Source organism: Schistocerca gregaria, chromosome 4, assembly GCF_023897955.1.
Source record: "Schistocerca gregaria isolate iqSchGreg1 chromosome 4, iqSchGreg1.2, whole genome shotgun sequence".
In the NCBI taxonomy this organism is placed as follows: domain Eukaryota; kingdom Metazoa; phylum Arthropoda; class Insecta; order Orthoptera; family Acrididae; genus Schistocerca; species Schistocerca gregaria.
The window spans coordinates 394,617,106-394,636,072 of NC_064923.1; the positions used below are offsets into that span (position 1 = coordinate 394,617,106).

General features: G+C 42.6%; 1 protein-coding gene across 3 annotated transcripts in view; it reads right to left on the reverse strand.

Annotated features, from left to right (window-relative positions):
- LOC126365965 (probable asparagine--tRNA ligase, mitochondrial) overlaps window positions 1–18,967 on the reverse strand; it is a 97,887-nt gene that overhangs the window by 67,290 nt on the left and 11,630 nt on the right. For all 3 annotated transcript variants that reach the window (XR_007566281.1, XM_050008761.1, XM_050008760.1), the window contains exon 3: window positions 501–735. Coding sequence is in view for 2 of the 3 variants with exons in the window: in XM_050008761.1 (XP_049864718.1) it covers window positions 501–735 (235 nt within the window). In the remaining variant the exon portion in view is untranslated. The remainder of the gene's footprint in view (window positions 1–500; window positions 736–18,967) is intronic.

Genomic DNA, 18,967 nt, shown 5'->3' on the forward strand with positions numbered 1-18,967 from the left:
GTGTAACCTTGTGCCCTGTTTCATCAGATGGTCCAAATTCTTTTCCTCAATACTGGTAGCACTTATGGAATTTACTTCATATGGTGAACCTGGTTTCTCTCATTAGAATGGCCTTAATTTACACTAAAATCTCCAGTTATTGATAGCCATTTCACTTTATTCCCCTGCACTTTTCATCACTCATTGCACTATATTCCTCAAACTTCACATTCATGTCTTTCTTTCTTTTTATGGTGCTTTTTTGCATTTTCTGTCTTTGGTCTCCTCCTCCTCCTCTACTAGCTGTTTGTTTCCTTCATCCAGTCAAAATGACTGTTCCCAGTGATTCATGCCTTTATCTCTGATTTGTCAATTTGTCCTCAATAGCCTAGGCTCCCAAGTCTTATTTGTCTCTCTCAATTATTGAAATCCTTAGTTCTGGTAGCTTATACTTCTGACAACTACTGTTGCTGGATGTTACAAAGATCTTGACGAGTAGAATATTAAGATGTCATGCTCACCTCAAGAACTCTGCATCTTTCTTTTCCTGCCAAGAGCTCTACATCATCAGGATGCTCTGCCAACAAACATTCTGCTGATGCACGGACTATACCTTCTGCCACAGCAGACACATCATCCAGGTTATCAGAAAATGCCAGTTCTGCCTCAATCATGTAGAATTCAGAAAGATGTCTGCCAGAGCGTGAATTCTCCGCACGAAATGTTGGGCCAAAACAGTAAACATTACCAATTCCCCTGTGAAATACCAACAGTTGCATTTACTGAAACGATAAAATTAATAATATATCCAACAGAAAATATTACTTACATTAAAATATTATAAATACAACATTTTTATTTGTTCAGGTAATTTTAAATCATTTAAACTATTCACAACAAAGTCTGTAATTTTTCTTTTAGAATATGCTATAAATTTCAGTGTCAAATAAAATACAAACATCCCATCAACATAAAATCTATAAAACCTTTAGCACGACGATGGTCACTTGACATGTGATTTTTGTGCTTGTCAAAGCATAAGGTTTAATTGTATATTTTTTGTGAGTTTCTCATTTTGAATATCTCTTCAGTATATACATATTTAATGATTATTATATTGAAATTTTACCTGTACACAGAATTTCTGATAGTCATCGTCTAGGTCTGACCTTTGTTTACATGCCAAACTCGCACATGTAGTAAACCGTGAGCATCTGCATGTATTTTATACCTACCTTTTGCTGTGAATAGCTGCACTACAATCTTTTTTTCTTGTCACACAAATGAAGATTGCAATTTAGAAATATTCTGTGCTGTTTTGAACTTGTCTTAGGAGCTATTTCCGTGTTAACATTTTATGTATGTACATCTGAAATTACTGAAGTCAATCTAGTATCAAACTCAACAAAACAATGTATGTTACATTGGTTGATTAGTTGGATGATTTAAGGGCCCAAACTACTAGGTCATCAGCCCCACTTTTCTCGAACAGACAGGTCTACACGACTGTAGGTCAGAGATAGTCTACCATGTAAAACCCAGGGAAAGAAAAACTACAAGGTCTACAAAAGATCAACAAAGGTGACATACAGGACGAAGAGAAGAAAGGGAGACAGAAGGAAGGAATGTAGGCAAGGTGCCCCACCTCGGGAGCAGCCGGAAGCCCCTGTAATCAGAGTACAACGAGGGGACTTACATCCCCCAACCCTGCCACTTACCAGAGGTACCCTACTCATATGTTGCCTAGGTAAGACTACGAACACGGACAGGGCAAAAACACACAGATAGACGAAAGATGAAAAAAGTCTAACAGACCACGTGAAATGTAGGAAGCAGAATAAAAGAGCAGGTAGGGAGAGCACTGGACTGGACCGTTGAGCCCAGGCAGCCGCACCCCGCCCTGGGCAGAGGAGGCAACAGAGAGTTCTGCCAACCCCTCAATGGGCTGATAAGGTTGCATGGTCCTTCATTAAAGAAAGCAGTAAAAGTCCTCTTCACGAATAAAACATAAAACTAAGCCAGTCACTGAAGCATCCTCTCCTAACACTAGGGGTAGCTAGTCAGGGAGATTAATAAGAATCCAGCAAAATGTGGACTACCGTCGAACGGGAACCACAACAGTGAGGTGGGTCCTCGTGACAGAAGAGATGACCATGAGTCAACCCAGTATGGCCAACATAGAGCCGGCAAAGGACAGCAGAGTTCTTGCAAGAGGCCTGCATAGAGGACCTCCACGGATTCTTAGTCTCCTTTATCACTGGTAGTTTGTTTGGTGAAGTCAGAGTGAACCATTCTGCATTCCAGATTCCTAAAACCTGATGGCATAATACCATTTGGAAGTCTTTTTCAGAGTACCAATCTCAAGAATCTGTTTACTGGTAGCCAGTTTGCTCAGGCTATCAGCGAATTCATTCCGCGGAACCCCCATGTGGCCCAGGGTCCAGAAAAAGGTCACTGAACATCCACATTGTTCAAGGGCATACAGGGAGTCGTACATAACAATGGCCAAGGGATGGCGAGGGTAATGTTGGTCAAAAGCTTGTAAAGTGCTCAGGGAGTTGCTGCAGATGAGAAAGCAACAGATATGCTCGGGAGCATGAAATATGGCTACCAATTCCACAGTGACAACAGGACAGCCACCTGGCAAGGAAGCCATTCAGTATGTCCTGCATGAGTATAAGCAAAGCCTATGTAACCAGCAACCAACTGAGCCATCAGTATAGACTACTACTGAACCCTTGAATACACTAAGAGTGGACAATAATTGGTGGTAGAGGCCTTCGGAAGAAACTGAGTCTTTCAGACCTTGTGATAGGTCAACACAAAGCTGTGGCCAAGGGATGCATCACTAAGGTGTATGTGAGTGGGCTCAGAGGAGAGGTGGAAGAGGAAATAACTGGAGTTCAGAGAGGAGGGACCAGATGCGGTTTTCAATCATAATCCCTGATCTGACTCGCCATTGCGAGAGATGGATTTCCATGTCCGTAAAGAGCAGATAGTACTTCGGATGCTTAAGAGGAGTTGTGAACATGGATAGCATTATTGACAAGTTGTTGTTGGCACCTGATCCACAATGGAGGGAGCCCAGCCTCCATGAGCAAGCTGTTCACAAGGCTAGCTCGAAACACTCCCGTCACAAGTCAAACCCTGCAATGGCATATTGGATGCAGTATCCACAATTCTGGGAAGGTGTCAAACCATATGCCAGACTCTCATAATCAGGACAAGATTGTATCAGGATTTGTAAAGCTGCAGAAGGGTAGTGTGATCTTCATCCCAGCTGGTGTTACTCGGGCAGCAAAATGTATTCAAGTGCAACCAGCACTTTCGCTTAGGTTAAAGAGGGTGGGGAACCCACATCAACTGAGAATAGAAAATAAGTTCTAACAAGGAAGTTTCCACCACACTGAATACTTGGTCATCGAGGTAAAGTTCTGGTTTGTGGTTAACGGTGCAATGATGACAGAAGTGCATGACATGAGTCTTGGCAGCTGAAAACTGAAAGCCATGGGTTACAGCCCATGTCTGTGCCTTTTGTATGGTGCCTTGCACTCAATGTTTCATGAGACCCACACTAGAGGAGCAATAGTAAGGGCAAAAATTGGCAGCATACAAGGAAGATGATATTCAGGACCTCACAACTATTTTTAGACCACTTATGGCTACTAGAAAAAGAGGGAGACACAGTACAGAGCACCACAGGACTCCATTCTCTTTGATATGGGAGATACTAAGGGAAGCACCAACTCAAACCCAGAAAGCCTGGTGTGACAGGGAGTGCTGGATAAGAATCAGGGGCAGGCCCTGTAGATCCCATTCATGTAAGGTAGCAAGGATGTGGTGTCGCCAGGTCAGAAAAAATGGCTGTAGGGTGTTGATAACTGGTAAAAGTTGTTCAGATGGCAGGCTCCAGATAAATCAGATTATCAGTAGTGGAATGGCTTGGTGAAAACCAGACTGGGATGGAGCCAGAAGACGCGGAGACTCAAGGAGCCAACACAGCCGCCAGCTCACCATACATTCAAGCAACTTACAAAGAACACTGGTGAGACTAGCTGGATGATAACTGTCCATCTCTAGAGTGTGCTTACCCATATTCAGCACTAGTACAATGACGTTTTCTCACTATTGTAATGTTAATTCGTCCTCGCTCCAGACACGGTTAAAGATGGGAAGAATATGATGTTGCCAATCTACTGATAGGTGCTTGATCATTTGGTTTTGGATGAGGTCCAGTGCTGGAGCTGAATCAGGGCAGTGAGCTAAGACACTGGGGAATTTCCACTCACTGAATGGAGCATTATATGGCTCCAGGTGGTATCAACTAAAAGATAATTGTTTTTGCTCCACCCATTGTTTTATGACACAAAAGGCAGGTTGATAATTCTCAGACACAGAGGCCCAAGCATAATGCATAGAAAATGTTTGGCAACGGCTTGTGTGTCAGTGTAGACCGCCATTCAAGATAATGCCAGGTACACCAGCAGGTGTCTGGTATCCACAGAGAATGGAGGCAGTCCTGAATCTGGTGGACCAGAGGGTGGACAGGGTAGAGAGCTTGGAGACTGAGGAGAGAGCTGAGAGAATCTGAGCATATAACATACTGTATCCACTGATGGCAACGGATGTATTGGATAGCCTGGATAACAGCGCAAAGCTCAGCAGTATAAACCGAACACTGGTTGGGAAGCCGAAATCGATTTGGGGTGTCGCCAACAATATAGCCACTCCCAACACTGAGCCATCAGTGTAAATAAATGTGGCATCCTTTATTTGTGCGCATAGAGCAGCAAATGCCCGACGATAAACAACAGAAGGGGTACCAACCTTGGGAAACTGACAAAGGTCACAGAGCAGGCAGGTCCGGGGCTGGAGCCAAGGCAGGGCTGTACCCCAAGTTGTCAAGAAAGTTTTAGGAAAGTGGAAGGAAAGAGAAAGGAGCAGTTGATAGAAGCGGACTCCCAGCGGTAGTAGGGAGGAAGGTCAGCCTGCATACCCTAAATCCAAGGAGGCATCGAAAAAAATGTCATGGGCTGGATTAGCAGGCATGGAAGACAGATGGCTAGCATAACGATTCAGAAGGACAGCTCACCGATTGGACAGCGGTGGTTCAGCAGTCTCGGCATAAAGGCTTTCCACAGGGCTGGTGTAAAAAGCTCCAGACACTAAACGTAATCCATGGTGGTGGATAGTCGAGACGCCGAAGAATAGATGGCTGAGCAGAGGAGTAAACTATGCTTCCATAGTCCAATTTTGAGCGCACTCAGGCTCGATAGAGGCGGAACAGGACCACTCGGTCCGCTCCCCTGGAGGTGCCATTCAGGACACGGAGGGTGTTGAGAGATCACAGACAGCGAGCCGAAAGGTAGGAAACATGGAAGGACCAGCACAGTTTTCTGTCAAACATAAGACCGAAGAAATTAGCGACATCTGCGAATGGAAGGTTGACACGTCCTAGATGTAAGGAAGGCAGAAGAAAACTCTGTACAATGCCAAAAATTAACACAAACGGTCTTACTGGGAGAAAAGCGGAAGCCGGTTTTGATGCTCCAAGAGCGGAGGCGATCGAGACATCCTTGAAGACGTCATTCAAGAAGGCTGGTCCGTTGAGAGCTGTAGTAGATCGCAAAATCGTCAGCAAAGAGGGAGCCCGAGACATCAGGAAGGAGATTTATGGCAATGGCAAACAGTACAACACTTAGCACGGAGCCCTGGGGTACCCCGTTTTCTTGGGAGAAAGTACGGGAGAGAGTAGTATTGACCCGCACTTTAAATGTGCGCTCTGCCATAAATTCACTAAGAAAAAGGGGCAGCCGTCCTCGAAGCCCCCAGAGCACAGTGTGCGGACGATGCCTGTCCTCCAACAGGTATCATATGCTCTCTCCAGATCAAAAAATATTGCTACTATTTGACGTTTCCTGAGAAAATTGTTTATGATATAAGTGGAGAGAGTAACAAGATGGTCAACTGCAGAACGATGCTTTCAGAAACCACATTGGGCAGGTGTTAAAAGACTGTGAGACTCCAGCCACCAGGCTAATTGGCAATTCACCATACACTCCAAAACCTTACATACACTACTCATGAGAGAAATGGGGCGATACCTAGAGGGGAGATGTTTGTCCTTTCCAGGTTTTGGAACAGGACCGATAATAGGTTCCCGCCATCGTCTGGGAAAAGTACTGTTGGTTCAAATTGATTATAAAGGCGAAAGATGTAACACAGACTATGGTATGATAAAAGCAGCAGTATTTGGATGTGGATACCATCTGGTCCTGGTGTGGAAGAGCGAGAAGAAGAGAGTGCATGTTGGAGTTCTCGCATGGAGAAAACAGTATTGTAGCTTTCGCGATTTTGAGAGGAGAAAGCAAGAGGTTGCACTTCTACTGCACATTTCTTAGGGAGAAACGCTGGCGGGTAATTTGAAGAGCTCGAAATCTCAGCAAAGTGTCGACCCAATGAGTTAGAAATTGCGATGGGGTCCACTAACTTATCGTGCACAACAGTGAGGCCACAGACCGAGCAGAAACTAGGCGCGCCAGATAACCATCGAATCCTACTCCAAACTTCCAAGGAGGGGAGTGAGGGTGTTAAATGAGCTAGTAAAAAAGTCCCAGCTTCCCTTCTTGCTATTGTGGATGATGCGACGGCATCGCGCACGAAACTGCTTATAGCGGATACAGTTGGCCAAAGTAGGATGGTGTCTGAAAATGCAAAGAGCACATCGCCGCTCAAGTATTACATCAGGGAATGCCTCGTTCCACCAAGGAACTGGAGGGCGCCGGGGCAGTTCAGAGGTGCGAGGTATTGAGCATTCCGCAGCTGTAAGAATAACTTCTGTAATATGAGTGACCTCATCGTCAATGCTAGGAAAGTGACGGTCATCGAATGTCGCTAGAGACGAAAAAAGTGTCCAATCGGCTTGGGCAAACTTCCAGCATCTCTGATGCATATATGGCAGTTGTGGCTGCAATCGAAGGACACATGGAAAGTGGTCACTCGAGTGTGTATCAGTAAGAGCGAACCACTCGAAGCGCCGAGCTAACAGAACAGTACCAACCGAAAGGTCCAAATGAGAGAAATTTGTCGTCTAGGGAGACAAAAACATAGGGTCCCCTGTGTTGAGGCAAACAAGATCCACTTGGTGGAAGATGTCTATCAATAGTGAGCCGCGCGGACAAGGATGCAGAGATCCTCAAAGCGGGTGGTGGGCATTGAAGTCCCCAACCAGCAAATAGGGGGAGCAGAAGCTGACTAAGAAGATGAAAGAGATCAGCTCGTGCTATTGGTGTGGACGATGGAATGTATACAGTACAAAGAGAGAAGGTGTATCCAGCAAGAGAAAGACGGACAGCGACAGCTTGGAAGGACATGGTTAAGGGTATTGGGTGATAATGGAGAGTATCATGGAGAAGAATTATGAGTCCTCCATGTGCTGGAGTGCCTTCAACAGAGGGGAGATCAAATCGAACTGACTGAAAATAGGGGAAAACAAAGCGATCGTGGGGACGAAGCTTTGTTTCCTGAAGACAGAAGATGACTGGCGAGTAGGATCGTAAGAGGATCGACAATTCATCCCGATTGGCTCGAATTCCGCGGATATTCCAATGGATAATGGACATAGGGCGGACAGAAAATGGGAGAATGTGACCAAAGGTTGCCCTCAACTCAACGACTGCTCAGAGCTTGCGACCGACAGTGTGGAACGGCATTTAGCCGAAGGCACAAGATCCTGATCCATAGGTTGTTCGGGAGCAGCTCCTGCCACCAGCGATCGGCTGGTTGATCGGCAGCGAGCAGTGTGCCTCGGCGACACAGAAGACGGCCGTGGGTGGTTATCGCCAGTTGGTGCTGTAGATGAGACATGCCGTGGCAGAGAAGGAGAGGTACTAGGTTTCTTATTTAACTTCTTGGAATCAGGACGTTCAGATGAATGAAGAAGAAATGGTTATGAAGTTGGAGTAAGTAAAAAATCTTCAAGAGTAGGCTCTTTTTTGGAAGACCGGGTGTCTGACTTTGGGGCTCGAGATTTAGTAGAACCCGATGAAGGGTGAGCCATAGAGTGAGAAGGCGAGAGTGGGGAGGTTGAACGGGTGATCTTTGCACTGACCGATCTGACGACCGTGGCACTAAAGGTGAGATCACAAGTCTGCGTAGATGCCTCCTTTGTTGGCCGAGGAGAGGCAAGGACAGTGCTGTATTTACCTGTGTGAGGCACAGTGGGCTTTCGGCTGGTGAATAACTTCTGAGCAGTGAAGGTCGACACCTTTTCCTTCACTCTGATTTCTGGAATGAGCTGTTCGTCTTTAAAAATGGGGCAATCTTTAGAGGAAGCAGTGTGGTCACCCATACAGTTGATGCAATGAGGGGATGGAGGTGGACAAGCACCCTCATGGGCATCCTTGCCACACATAACGCATTTGGCCAGATTGGAACAGGACTGGCTGGTATGATTGAACCGCTGACACCGATAGCAACGCTTAGGGTTTGGGATGTAAGGGCGAACGGAAATTATCTCATAGCCCGCTTTTATGGTCGATGGGAGTTGAACCCTGTCAAACGTCAAGAAGACAGTACGGGTTGGAACAATGTTCGTATCAACCCTTTTCATGACTCGATGAACAGCCATTACGTCCTGGTCAGACAGGTAGTTTTGAATTTCCTCGTCGGACAATCCGTCGAGGGAGCGTGTAGAAATGACCCCACATGATGAATTTAAAGTGTGGTATTATTCCACCTGGACAGGAAAGGTGTGTAGCAGTGAAGTACACAGCAATTTTTGTGCCTGGAGGGCACTGACTGTTTTTAACAACAAGGTGCCATTTCATAATCGGGAACAAGACTTTACAGGACACCTTTCTGAATTATGAAAGGGTTGACCGTGGAGAAGTCTTGACCTTCGTCCGACCGAGAAACAACAAGGAACTGTGGCAACGATGAAAGAACTGTCCGTGGCTGAGACTCATTGAACTTACACTTGTTAGCAGACATAGTTGATGATGAGGAAACCATTGCGGAAGTATCCCCCATGATTACCGGCGTCTCTGATGGCGCGCTCCTTCCTTGTGGGGGCCCTCTATGAGGGCACCCGCGCCTTAGGTGATTGTTCACACATCAGGTCACACCTCCCGAGAAATGGATGGAGGGACCAATTGGCACTTTTGGAAGGTATCAGCTCGGATAATAACCCCTCCCTAGGCCTGGCCATTACCAGGGGGTATGTACGTGTCCTACCTGTCTACCCGGGGCGGAGAATTCCGTATTACCCCGTCACCGGTTACGCATGGGAATGCGTGGGTCGGCCTTCAGACACACACAGGGAGAAAAAAAGAGAAAGGGAGGAACAAAGAAAGGGAAAGGAAAGAAGAGTGGTCTCAAACGCAGAGGGGGGGGGGGGGGGGGGAGGTGAGCCTCAAGATGGTGTAGTAGTAGGAAATATGCAGCAGACTCTGCCTGTGAGTAGAACGGCTAGGAATGACACAAATGTTAGGAAGAAGAGAGTACATACGCTAGATAGCAGTCATGGCAGTGGTGTAGGGCCCCAATTGGTAGCCTTTTCAAGCTGATTGCTAGTCTTGATCAGGTGGTTGAGGTTTCATGACCTCTGTATAAGATTTTCATGAAGGATGATCAGACAGTGACTGTGGGTAGGCCATGGAACACCTTGGATAGAGACATGGAGTACAAATAGGTGGTGATCTGAGTAAGACAGTTTCTCTAACTGCTAGCACCAAGGTGAGCTCGGTAGAGCTGTTCTGCCAGCATGTTTGCTTCATATTGGTAATGCTGTACAGTGAATCAGTGCAAAGCTGGAGATGACACTGATGTCTGCTACATGGGCAAACATTTCACTGGTGCTTATGGGGACTATTGGGAGATGGAACTACACTAGGCATGGTCTGCATGTCAACAGGACTGGAAAAAGAAGATCGATGGAGTCAGTTAGTAAGAGTGTGAAAGGTAGGTGTGGGGCTCTGCATGGTCAAATACCTGTTACCATGGGTACACAACTAGATCTTTTTTAAGATAAATCATGACAAAGAATTTCCCTACCTTGAAGTGTCTCAATCAGTTTAGAGACTTCTTCAGTTAGTACTTGAAAGACAGACTGTACAACTCCAGAGTGCATACACATTACAGAAATCTGCTCAGAATTATCTATTGATCATCAAAATGTGAAGTCTTAAAATAAATTGCACCAGCTTAAAGCTGAATTATGGAAATAAATTTGTTGGCTTCCATGGCCGGTGTCACTTGGATAAAATAATTTTGGGTATTGTGCCACATAAACTGCCCTGAAGAGGACCACAGCACATTGGTCGAAACATTGGCAATTTTGCTGTTTTAGTAGTTACAATGATCCAGCCTGACACCCAAAATTATTTTATCCGAATTGAATTACAGACTTTGAACAGCATGACAGCATGCAATACAGAGCACTGATATAGAGACAGTCAAATGCAGCATACAATGTGATCATCAGTGAATTTGCAAGTTGCTACTTCAGAACTACCTTAAAGGGTGGAGGACCACATATTTATATCACAGGCGGCGCATATGTTAAGGCTAGAGTAAATCAGATCACTATTAGCATAGATAAACATTTTGTGTTGGAAGCTACTGAACTAACAAAACTAGACATTTATAAAATGTTAATTATACTGTGTGTGTACCAGTCACCCAGTGGTAATGTGGAGATCTTTTTCAACAAATTAGTTGAAGTCCAGGAAAAAGTCTCAGCCCCCCAAACTAACATAATAATATTTGGAGTCATGAATATTAACACAGGTGTTGAACATCTGTCTTAGACCATGTAAGTACAGATAACAACATGGTAAAAAGAGAAGTATTTATAAGAGATCTTGGTGTTTTAATCATTACTGTCAAACAATAAAGCTACAGACAGGTTTGACAAAAACCATACAATTGCAGGTCTACAACAGGATCTCCTTGAAATGTAAAATCCATACTTTGTTAGGGCACTGGCAAATTGGCTACAGTGCACTTACAGTGTCAGCAGCTTTTACGTTTTCTTTCAGCAGAAGATACAAATTGACTATATTTTCTTTACAATATGAAGAGTGCCTGAATAACTCTTAATCACATTATATCTTGTTTTTTAAGTGTTCTCACTGCTTTTTGTATTTATCTGGGGAGTGGAAAAAAAACTAGATGTGCTGACAGACTGACCTGTAGTGTAACTCAAGACCGAGGTACGGTTGGAATGGGACAATCTGCTAGTGAGTTGGCAACGCCAATGAATCTCAACATGAAATTACAGTTGCCCTTGATAGACTAATGTGTAGTCATTGCAATAACCTACTTGTATATCATAATTCCAATATTGCCAAAAACTGCAACTATGAGGTTAACTTCTAACCTAACAAAGTGACAGCTAACTTTGTTAACAAATTATAGAAAATTACGAATGAGCATTCTGATTCATTACCAAAAACCATCTCATGATTTATCGTGTTCAGTTCCCATCATCCAACAAGCAAGACGTAACAAAAATTGACTCAGCCATTGACACTGTAAGTGTACTTTTACCGGCAAATCAAGCCTGCGATGAAGTGATGCTAGAACTCTAAATTTTGCATGTTGTTTAAATTCATTTTTGATGAGATATTTCCAAAAAACCCCATGACAATTGACCTTGACGTTGGTGGGGAGGCCTGCGTGCCTCAGCAATACAGATAGCCGTACCGTAGGTGCAACCACAACAGAGGGGTATCTGTTGAGAGGCCAGACAAACATGTGGTTCCTGAAGAGTTCAGTAGTTGCAGGGGCAAACAGTCTGGATGATTGACTGATCTGGCCTTGTAACACTAACCAAAACGGCCTTGTTGTGCTGGTACTGTGAACGGCTGAAGGCAAGGTGAAACTACAGCCGTAATTTTTCCAGAGGGCATGCAGCTTAATCATGGCTAACACTTGGTTCAAGAATCATAAAAAAAGGTTGTATACATGGAAGAAGGCTGGAGATACTGACAGGTTTCAGACAGATTATATAATGGTAAGACAGAGATTTAGGAACCAGGTTTTAAATTGTAAGACATTTCCAGGGGCAGATGTGGACTCTGACCACAATCTATTGGTTATGAACTGTAGATTAAAACTGAAGACACTGCAAAAAGGTTGGAATTTAAGGAGATGGGACCTGGATAAACTTACTAAACCAGAGGATGTACAGAGTTTCAGGGAGCGCATAAGGGAACAATTGACAGGAATGGGGGAAAGAAATACAGTAAAAGAAGAATGGGTAGTTTTGAGGGATGAAGTAGTGAAGGCAGCAGAGGATCAAGTACGTAAAAAGCTGAGGGCTAGTGAAAATCATTGGATAACAGAAGAAATATTGAACTTAATTGATGAAAGGAGAAAATATAAAAATGTGGTAAATGAAGCAGGCAAAAAGGAATAGACACGTCTCAAAAATGAGATTGACAGGAAGTGCAAAATGGCTAAGCAGGATGGCTAGAAGACAAATGTAAGGATGTAGAGGCTCATCTCACTAGGGGTAAGATAGATACTGCCTACAGGAAAAAGAAAGAGACCTTTGGAGAGGAGAGAACCACTTGTATGAATATCAAGAGCTCAGATGGAAAGCCAGTTCTAAGCAAAGAAGGAGTATATAGAGGGTCTATATAAGGGTGATGTACTTGAGGACAATATTATGGAAATGGAAGAGGATGTAGATGAAGATGAAATGGGAGATATGATACTGCGTGAAGAGTTTGACAGAGCACTGAAAGACCAGAGTCGAAACAAGGCCCTGGGAGTAGACAACCTTCCATTAGAACTACTGACAGACTAGGTAGAGCCAGTCCTGACGAAACTCTACCATCTGATGAGCAAGATATATGAGGCAGGTGAAATACACCCAGACTTCAAGAAGAATATAATAATTCCAATCCCAAAGAAAGCAGGTGTTGACAGATGCAAAAATTACCAAACTATCACTTTGGTAAGTCACGGCTGCAAAATACTAACGCAAATTCTATACGGACAAATGGAAAAACTGATAGAAGCCGACCTCGGGGAAGATCAGTTTGGATTCTGCAGAAATATTGGAACATGTGAGGCAATACTGACCCTACGACTTATCTTAGAAGCTAGATTAAGGAAAGGCAAACATACATTTCTAGCATTTGTAGACTTAGAGAAAGCTTTTGACAATGTTGACTGGAATACTCTCTTTCAAATTCAGAAGGTGGCTGGGGTAAAATACAGGGAGCGAAAGGCTATTTACAATTTGTACAGAAACCAGATGGCAGTTATAAGAGTCGAGGGACACGAAAGAGAAGCAGTGGTTGGGAAGGGAGTGAGACACAGGGTTTTAGCCTCTCCCCGATGTTATTCAATCTGCATATTGAGCAAGCAGGGAAGGAAACAAAAGAAAAATTTGGAGTAGGTATTAAAATCCATGGAGAAGAAATAAAAACTTTGAGGTTCGCCGATGACATTGTAATTATGTCAGAGACAACAAAGGACTTGGAAGAGCAGTTGAACGGAATGGATAGTGTCTTGAAATGAGGATATAAGATGAACATCAACAAAAGCAAAACGAGGATAATGGAATGCAGTCAAATTAAATAGGGTGATGCTGAGGGAATTAGATTAGGAAATGAGACACTTAAAGTAGTAAAGGAGTTTTGCTATTTGGGGAGCAAAATAACTGATGATGGTAGAAGTAGAGAGGATATAAAATGTAGACTGGAAATGGCAAGCAAAGCGTTTCTGAAGAGGAGAAATTTGTTATCATCGAGTATAGATTTAAGTGTCAGGAAGTCGTTTCTGAAAGTATTTGTATGGAGTGTAGCCATGTATGGAAGTGAAACATGGATGATAAATAGTTTGGACAAGAAGCGAATAGAAGCTTTCGAAATGTGGTGCTACAGAAGAAAGCTGAAGATTAGATGGGTAGATCACAAACTAATGAGGAGGTATTGGATAGGATTGGGGAGAAGAGAAGTTTGTGGCACAGCCTGACTACAAGAAGGGATCAGTTGGTAGGACATGTTTTGAGGCATCAAGGGATCACCAATGTAGTATTGGAGGGCAGCGTGGAGGGTAAAAATCGTAGAGGGAGACCAAGAGATACACTAAGCAGATTCAGAAGGATGTAGACTGCAGTATGTACTAGGAGATGAAGCAGCTTGCACAGGATAGAGTAGCATGGAGAGTTGCGTCAAACCAGTCTCACGACTGAATACCACAACAACAATTTCCAAAAATAGTCACTTCAACATCAGTAGCTAAGGGAAGCAGATGGATAACTGCAAGTATTTCTAAGTCCTCCCAAACTCTTAAATTTCTCAGTTCTTTAGAAGAGCACTAAACTAATCCACAGTTACAAGATTGTTATCACAGGTATAATAAAAATATACAGGAGGCTATAACTAGCTGCAAAAAAATCAATACCAAAATAATACAGAACAAGGAAAATAAAAGCAAAGTAGTATGGGAAAAGTCAGACATAAGTATAATAACATACAAATTAAAGATGAGGGTAGAACAACAGAAAATCCTCAGGAAATGGCAAATTTTTATGAATGGCTATGTTTCTGGTATTGCAGAGAAATTGCAACAAAATTGCCTAAAACACATGCAGAACCCACAATGACTTGCACAGCAAGCACAACGGCTTTTTTTCCCCCCACAATGAAACTTGAAGTCAGGAGGCCAACATATAAGTTTAACAATAAGATAAGAAGTCAGTAGATACAGATAAGGTTCCAGTCTCTATTCTGAAGGTGTGCATAGACAGCAAACAAGCCCCATTAACTAACATAACAAATTAGCCTAGAAACAAGGTTTGCGATGTAGAAAATTACAGGACAGTTTCACTACCGTCTGCATTCTCAAAAACAATTGAATCAACCATGGCAGATAGACTAATGAGTTACATAAGTATATGGAATAATTTTAATGAAGTAGAGTTTTGTTTCAGAAGTAGGAGAAGTACAATATTGGCCATAATAGAGTTCACAGAAGTGGTACTTGAAACTCTTGACAAGTACGAGTTACATGCATTGGTCCCCACACTGAATGTCTCACCAAGCACAAAGTCCCAATTGACTGAAAAAGTGCAAGTCACTCCTGTACATAAGAAAGATAAAAGAAAGGACCTGCAAAATTACAAACTAATATCCTTAACACTGGTTTGCTGTAGAATTCTTGCCCCTTTCTCAAATGATATCCTGCAAACCATGGATAAATGGCAACAGGCAGAATCCATATTCTTAGCTTTCCAGACAGTGTCTGACACAGTACCCCGCTGCAGAATGTTAACAAATGTATGAGCATACGAAATAGGTTCTCAGATATGTGAGTGGCTCGAAGTCTTCTTCAGTAACAGAAATGAGTATGCTGTCTTTGATGGCGAATGTTCATTAGAGACAAGGGTATTGTCAGGAGTGCGCCAGGGGAGTGTGACAGTACTGTTCTTATTCTCTATATACATAAATGACCTGAAAGACAGGGAGAGGAGCAATCTGCATCTGTTTGCTGACAATGCAGCAGCGTACCAGAAGGTGACATTATTGTGTGACTGTAGAAGAATACAAGACGACTTGGAGCACTAGTAGTGTGCTGCTTGATACAGTCGCACTGGTTAATTATCTAGGTGTAATGTTGGAAAGTGATATGAATGGAACGAGCACAAAGGACAATAACAGGGAAGGCAAACGGCCGACTTCAGCTTACTGAGAGAATTTTAGGAAAGTGTACCTCAACTGTAAAGGTGACTGCATACAGAATACTAATTCTGGAGTACTGCTCGAGTGTTTGGGATCCCCATTGGCTCAGATTAAAGGATGACATTGAAACAATTCAGAGGTGTGCTGCTAGAGTCGTTACTGGTAGGTTCAATCAACATGCAAGTACTACAGAGATGGTTTGTGAACACAAACAGGAATTCCTTGAGGGAAGACGACATTCTTTACACAAAACACTATTGAGGAAATTTTGAGAACCGGCATTTGAAGCTGACTACAGAATGATGTTCTTAGATTTATGCGAGGCTTTTGGCCTGTTGAACACACAATACTACTAAAATAGCTAGAAGCACTAGGAGTAACAGGAATATCAAACAAGTGATTACAGTCTTCCCAGGAAAACAGAGTGCAAAAGATAGAGATAGTTTACACATCTGCTGATGATAAATTTTTAGTAAAACTATATCACGCAAGAAACATACAAACATTAGTGTGCCTCAAGGTGGAGTACTGGGTCCAACTCTGCTCTTAATATGTGTCAGTGTTTTCCAGACATATGACACATGGAATAAAAGTTCTCTTTGCTGATAACAGCAACATTACACCAAGTGAAGAATACCTACCAATCCAATGGGTATACTAGGGAAAAATATTACTTAGTATTTCACAAACAGCTCTATACATAAAATTGGAAAAGAGAAGGTTTGGACTTATTGTACTGGCTCAATGATAAGCCACTACCTCAGTACTTGTATTCACATCACCTTAAACTCTCAACATATTCTTCATTTTCTTCTCATACTACACATCCTCGTTACCATCCAGTTTATTCAATATGTAGTACTTCTTGAACCACTGATACTGGACTCTGATGATATTGAGGACAATGAAGCAAGAATACAGTCACACAGAAGAGCAACTGATGGCTTCTTAATCTTACCAGACAGTGTAAGGACATGGTCTTTTTCCAGGAACCAATGTGAATGCTTTTTTTGTAGGTGTACTTGAATGGCTTGAATATGGCTACATCTTACACATGTAGTTTTGAAGTCATTCCTCTGGCTGTTGCAGCACATTTATCTTTTACTTCAGTAGATACATAACCCTTAAAAGCATTCAAAACTAGCACACCTCTCTTAGAAAGTGGTGTCCCAGGTCTGTGGTCCCAAACAGTAGACTGCCAGTCAACAAACAGCTGCATTTTCATCCAGCTGTTTTCTTAGCAGTGAATCATGAAGCCCTTTGTATTGTTTTCTTTTGGCATACTTTTTATCTTCATAATGACTGAAAGAAGTAACTCCCCCCCCCCCCCCCCCCCCATCAGCTGTAACAGCTAACATCACATTCAAGATATCTGGGATTTTTTTGCCTTTTTACATCTACCGTCATATTGCTCAGCACATCATAAAATACTGGCATTTCATCAGCATTGCCAACCTGATGAAAAGGGTATGAATGACACTTTCACAACAGGACAACGCACCACTGAAAGTTAACCAGTTTCTTCTTGAAATACACTGGCATTCTCTGTGCTAGTGTAGTAGTATGTCAGGGAGCAAGGCTATTTCTCCGCATAAACCGACAATACCAACCAATAATTGCATGGAGTTCTCCATGTTGCAAGTTTAAGTTTTAAAATTTCTAAAGATTTCAGCTGAATTATTTCTTGCGAGACAGGCAACCCCTCTTCCCTCTTATTTTGCATGGAGGAAAGAACCTTATGATCAAGTTCCAGATATTTGCCATATTTCTCATTGAAACTGCCTTCTTCCATTATTCTTCTGAAGCAACACAATGTTACACATTAGATTCATCCAGTTCATACTTTCTTGTGGCCTCTGTGATGGTTGTAATTTTGGCATAATACACACCTATAAGTTTGAAGCTTGCACCATAACTGTGCTGAATTGCTCGGTTTGATTATGCTTTTTGTTCCAAATTGTTGTCCATATTGGAGTAATTGGAATACTCTCTTACAAATTCTGAAGGTGGCGGGGGTAAAAAACAGGGAGTGAAAGGCTATTTACAATTTGTACAGAAACCAAAGGGTATTTGTAAGAGTTGAGGGACACGAAAGGGAAGCAATGATTGAAAAGGGAATGAGACAGGGTTGTAGCCTATCTCCGATATTATTCAATCTGTATAGTGAGCATGCAGTAAAGGAAACAAAAGAAAAGTTTGGAGTAGGATTTGAAATCCATGGAGAAGAAATAAAAACTTTGTGGTTTGCCGATGACATTGTAATTCTCTCAAGACAGCAAAGGACCTGGAAGAGCATTGGAATGGAATGGACAGTGTCTTAAAAGGAGGGTATAAGACGAACATCAAAAAAAGCAAAACTGGGAAAATGGAATGTAGTCAAATTAAATCAGGTGATGACGAGGGAATTAGATTAGGAAATGAAACACTTAAGGTAGTAGATGAGTTTTGCTATCTGAGGAGCAAAATAACTGGTGATGGATATAAAATGTAGACTGGCTATGGCAAGGAAAGTGTTTCTCAAGAAAAGAAATTTGTTAACATCAAGTACAGATTTAAACTACGGGAAGACTTTTCTGAAAGTATTTGTATGGAATGTGGCCATGTATGGAAGCGAAACGTGGATGATAAATAGTTTATACAAGAAGAGAATAGAAGCTTTCGAAATGTGGTGCTACACAAGAATGCTGAAGATTAGATGGGTAGATCACATAACTAATGAGGAGGTCTTAAATAGAATTGGGGAGAAGAGGGGCTTGTGGCACAACTTGACAAAAAGAAGGGACTGGTTGGTAGGACATGTTTTGAGGCATCGAGGGATCACAAATTTAGCACTGGAGGGCAGTGTGGAGGGTAAAAATTGTAGAGGGAGACCAAGAGATGAATATACTAAGCAGATTCAGAAGGATGTAGGTTGCAGTAGGTACTGGGAGATGAAGAAGCTTGCACAGGATAGAGTAGCATGGAGAGTTGCATCAAACCAGTCTCAGGACAGAAGACCACAACAACAACATGTAAAAAAACAAGGAAGTGTAACTTAACTTTTCGAAAGTGAAATATCGACATAAAGTGCAGCTTGTTGTCACATCAATACAGTAGATTTACAAAGGAGAAAAGGGGAGGGAGTGATCCTCAAAGCAGCATTTCTTATTGGGGGATAAAACTGCATAGTGAATTGCCCAAGGAGATGAAAATGGGACTACTTGTTTAAAGAGGCAGTGCATGTCACATGATTAAAGATCAATGACAGTATCATGATAGGGATATACTGCTACTCACCATTTAGTAGAGAT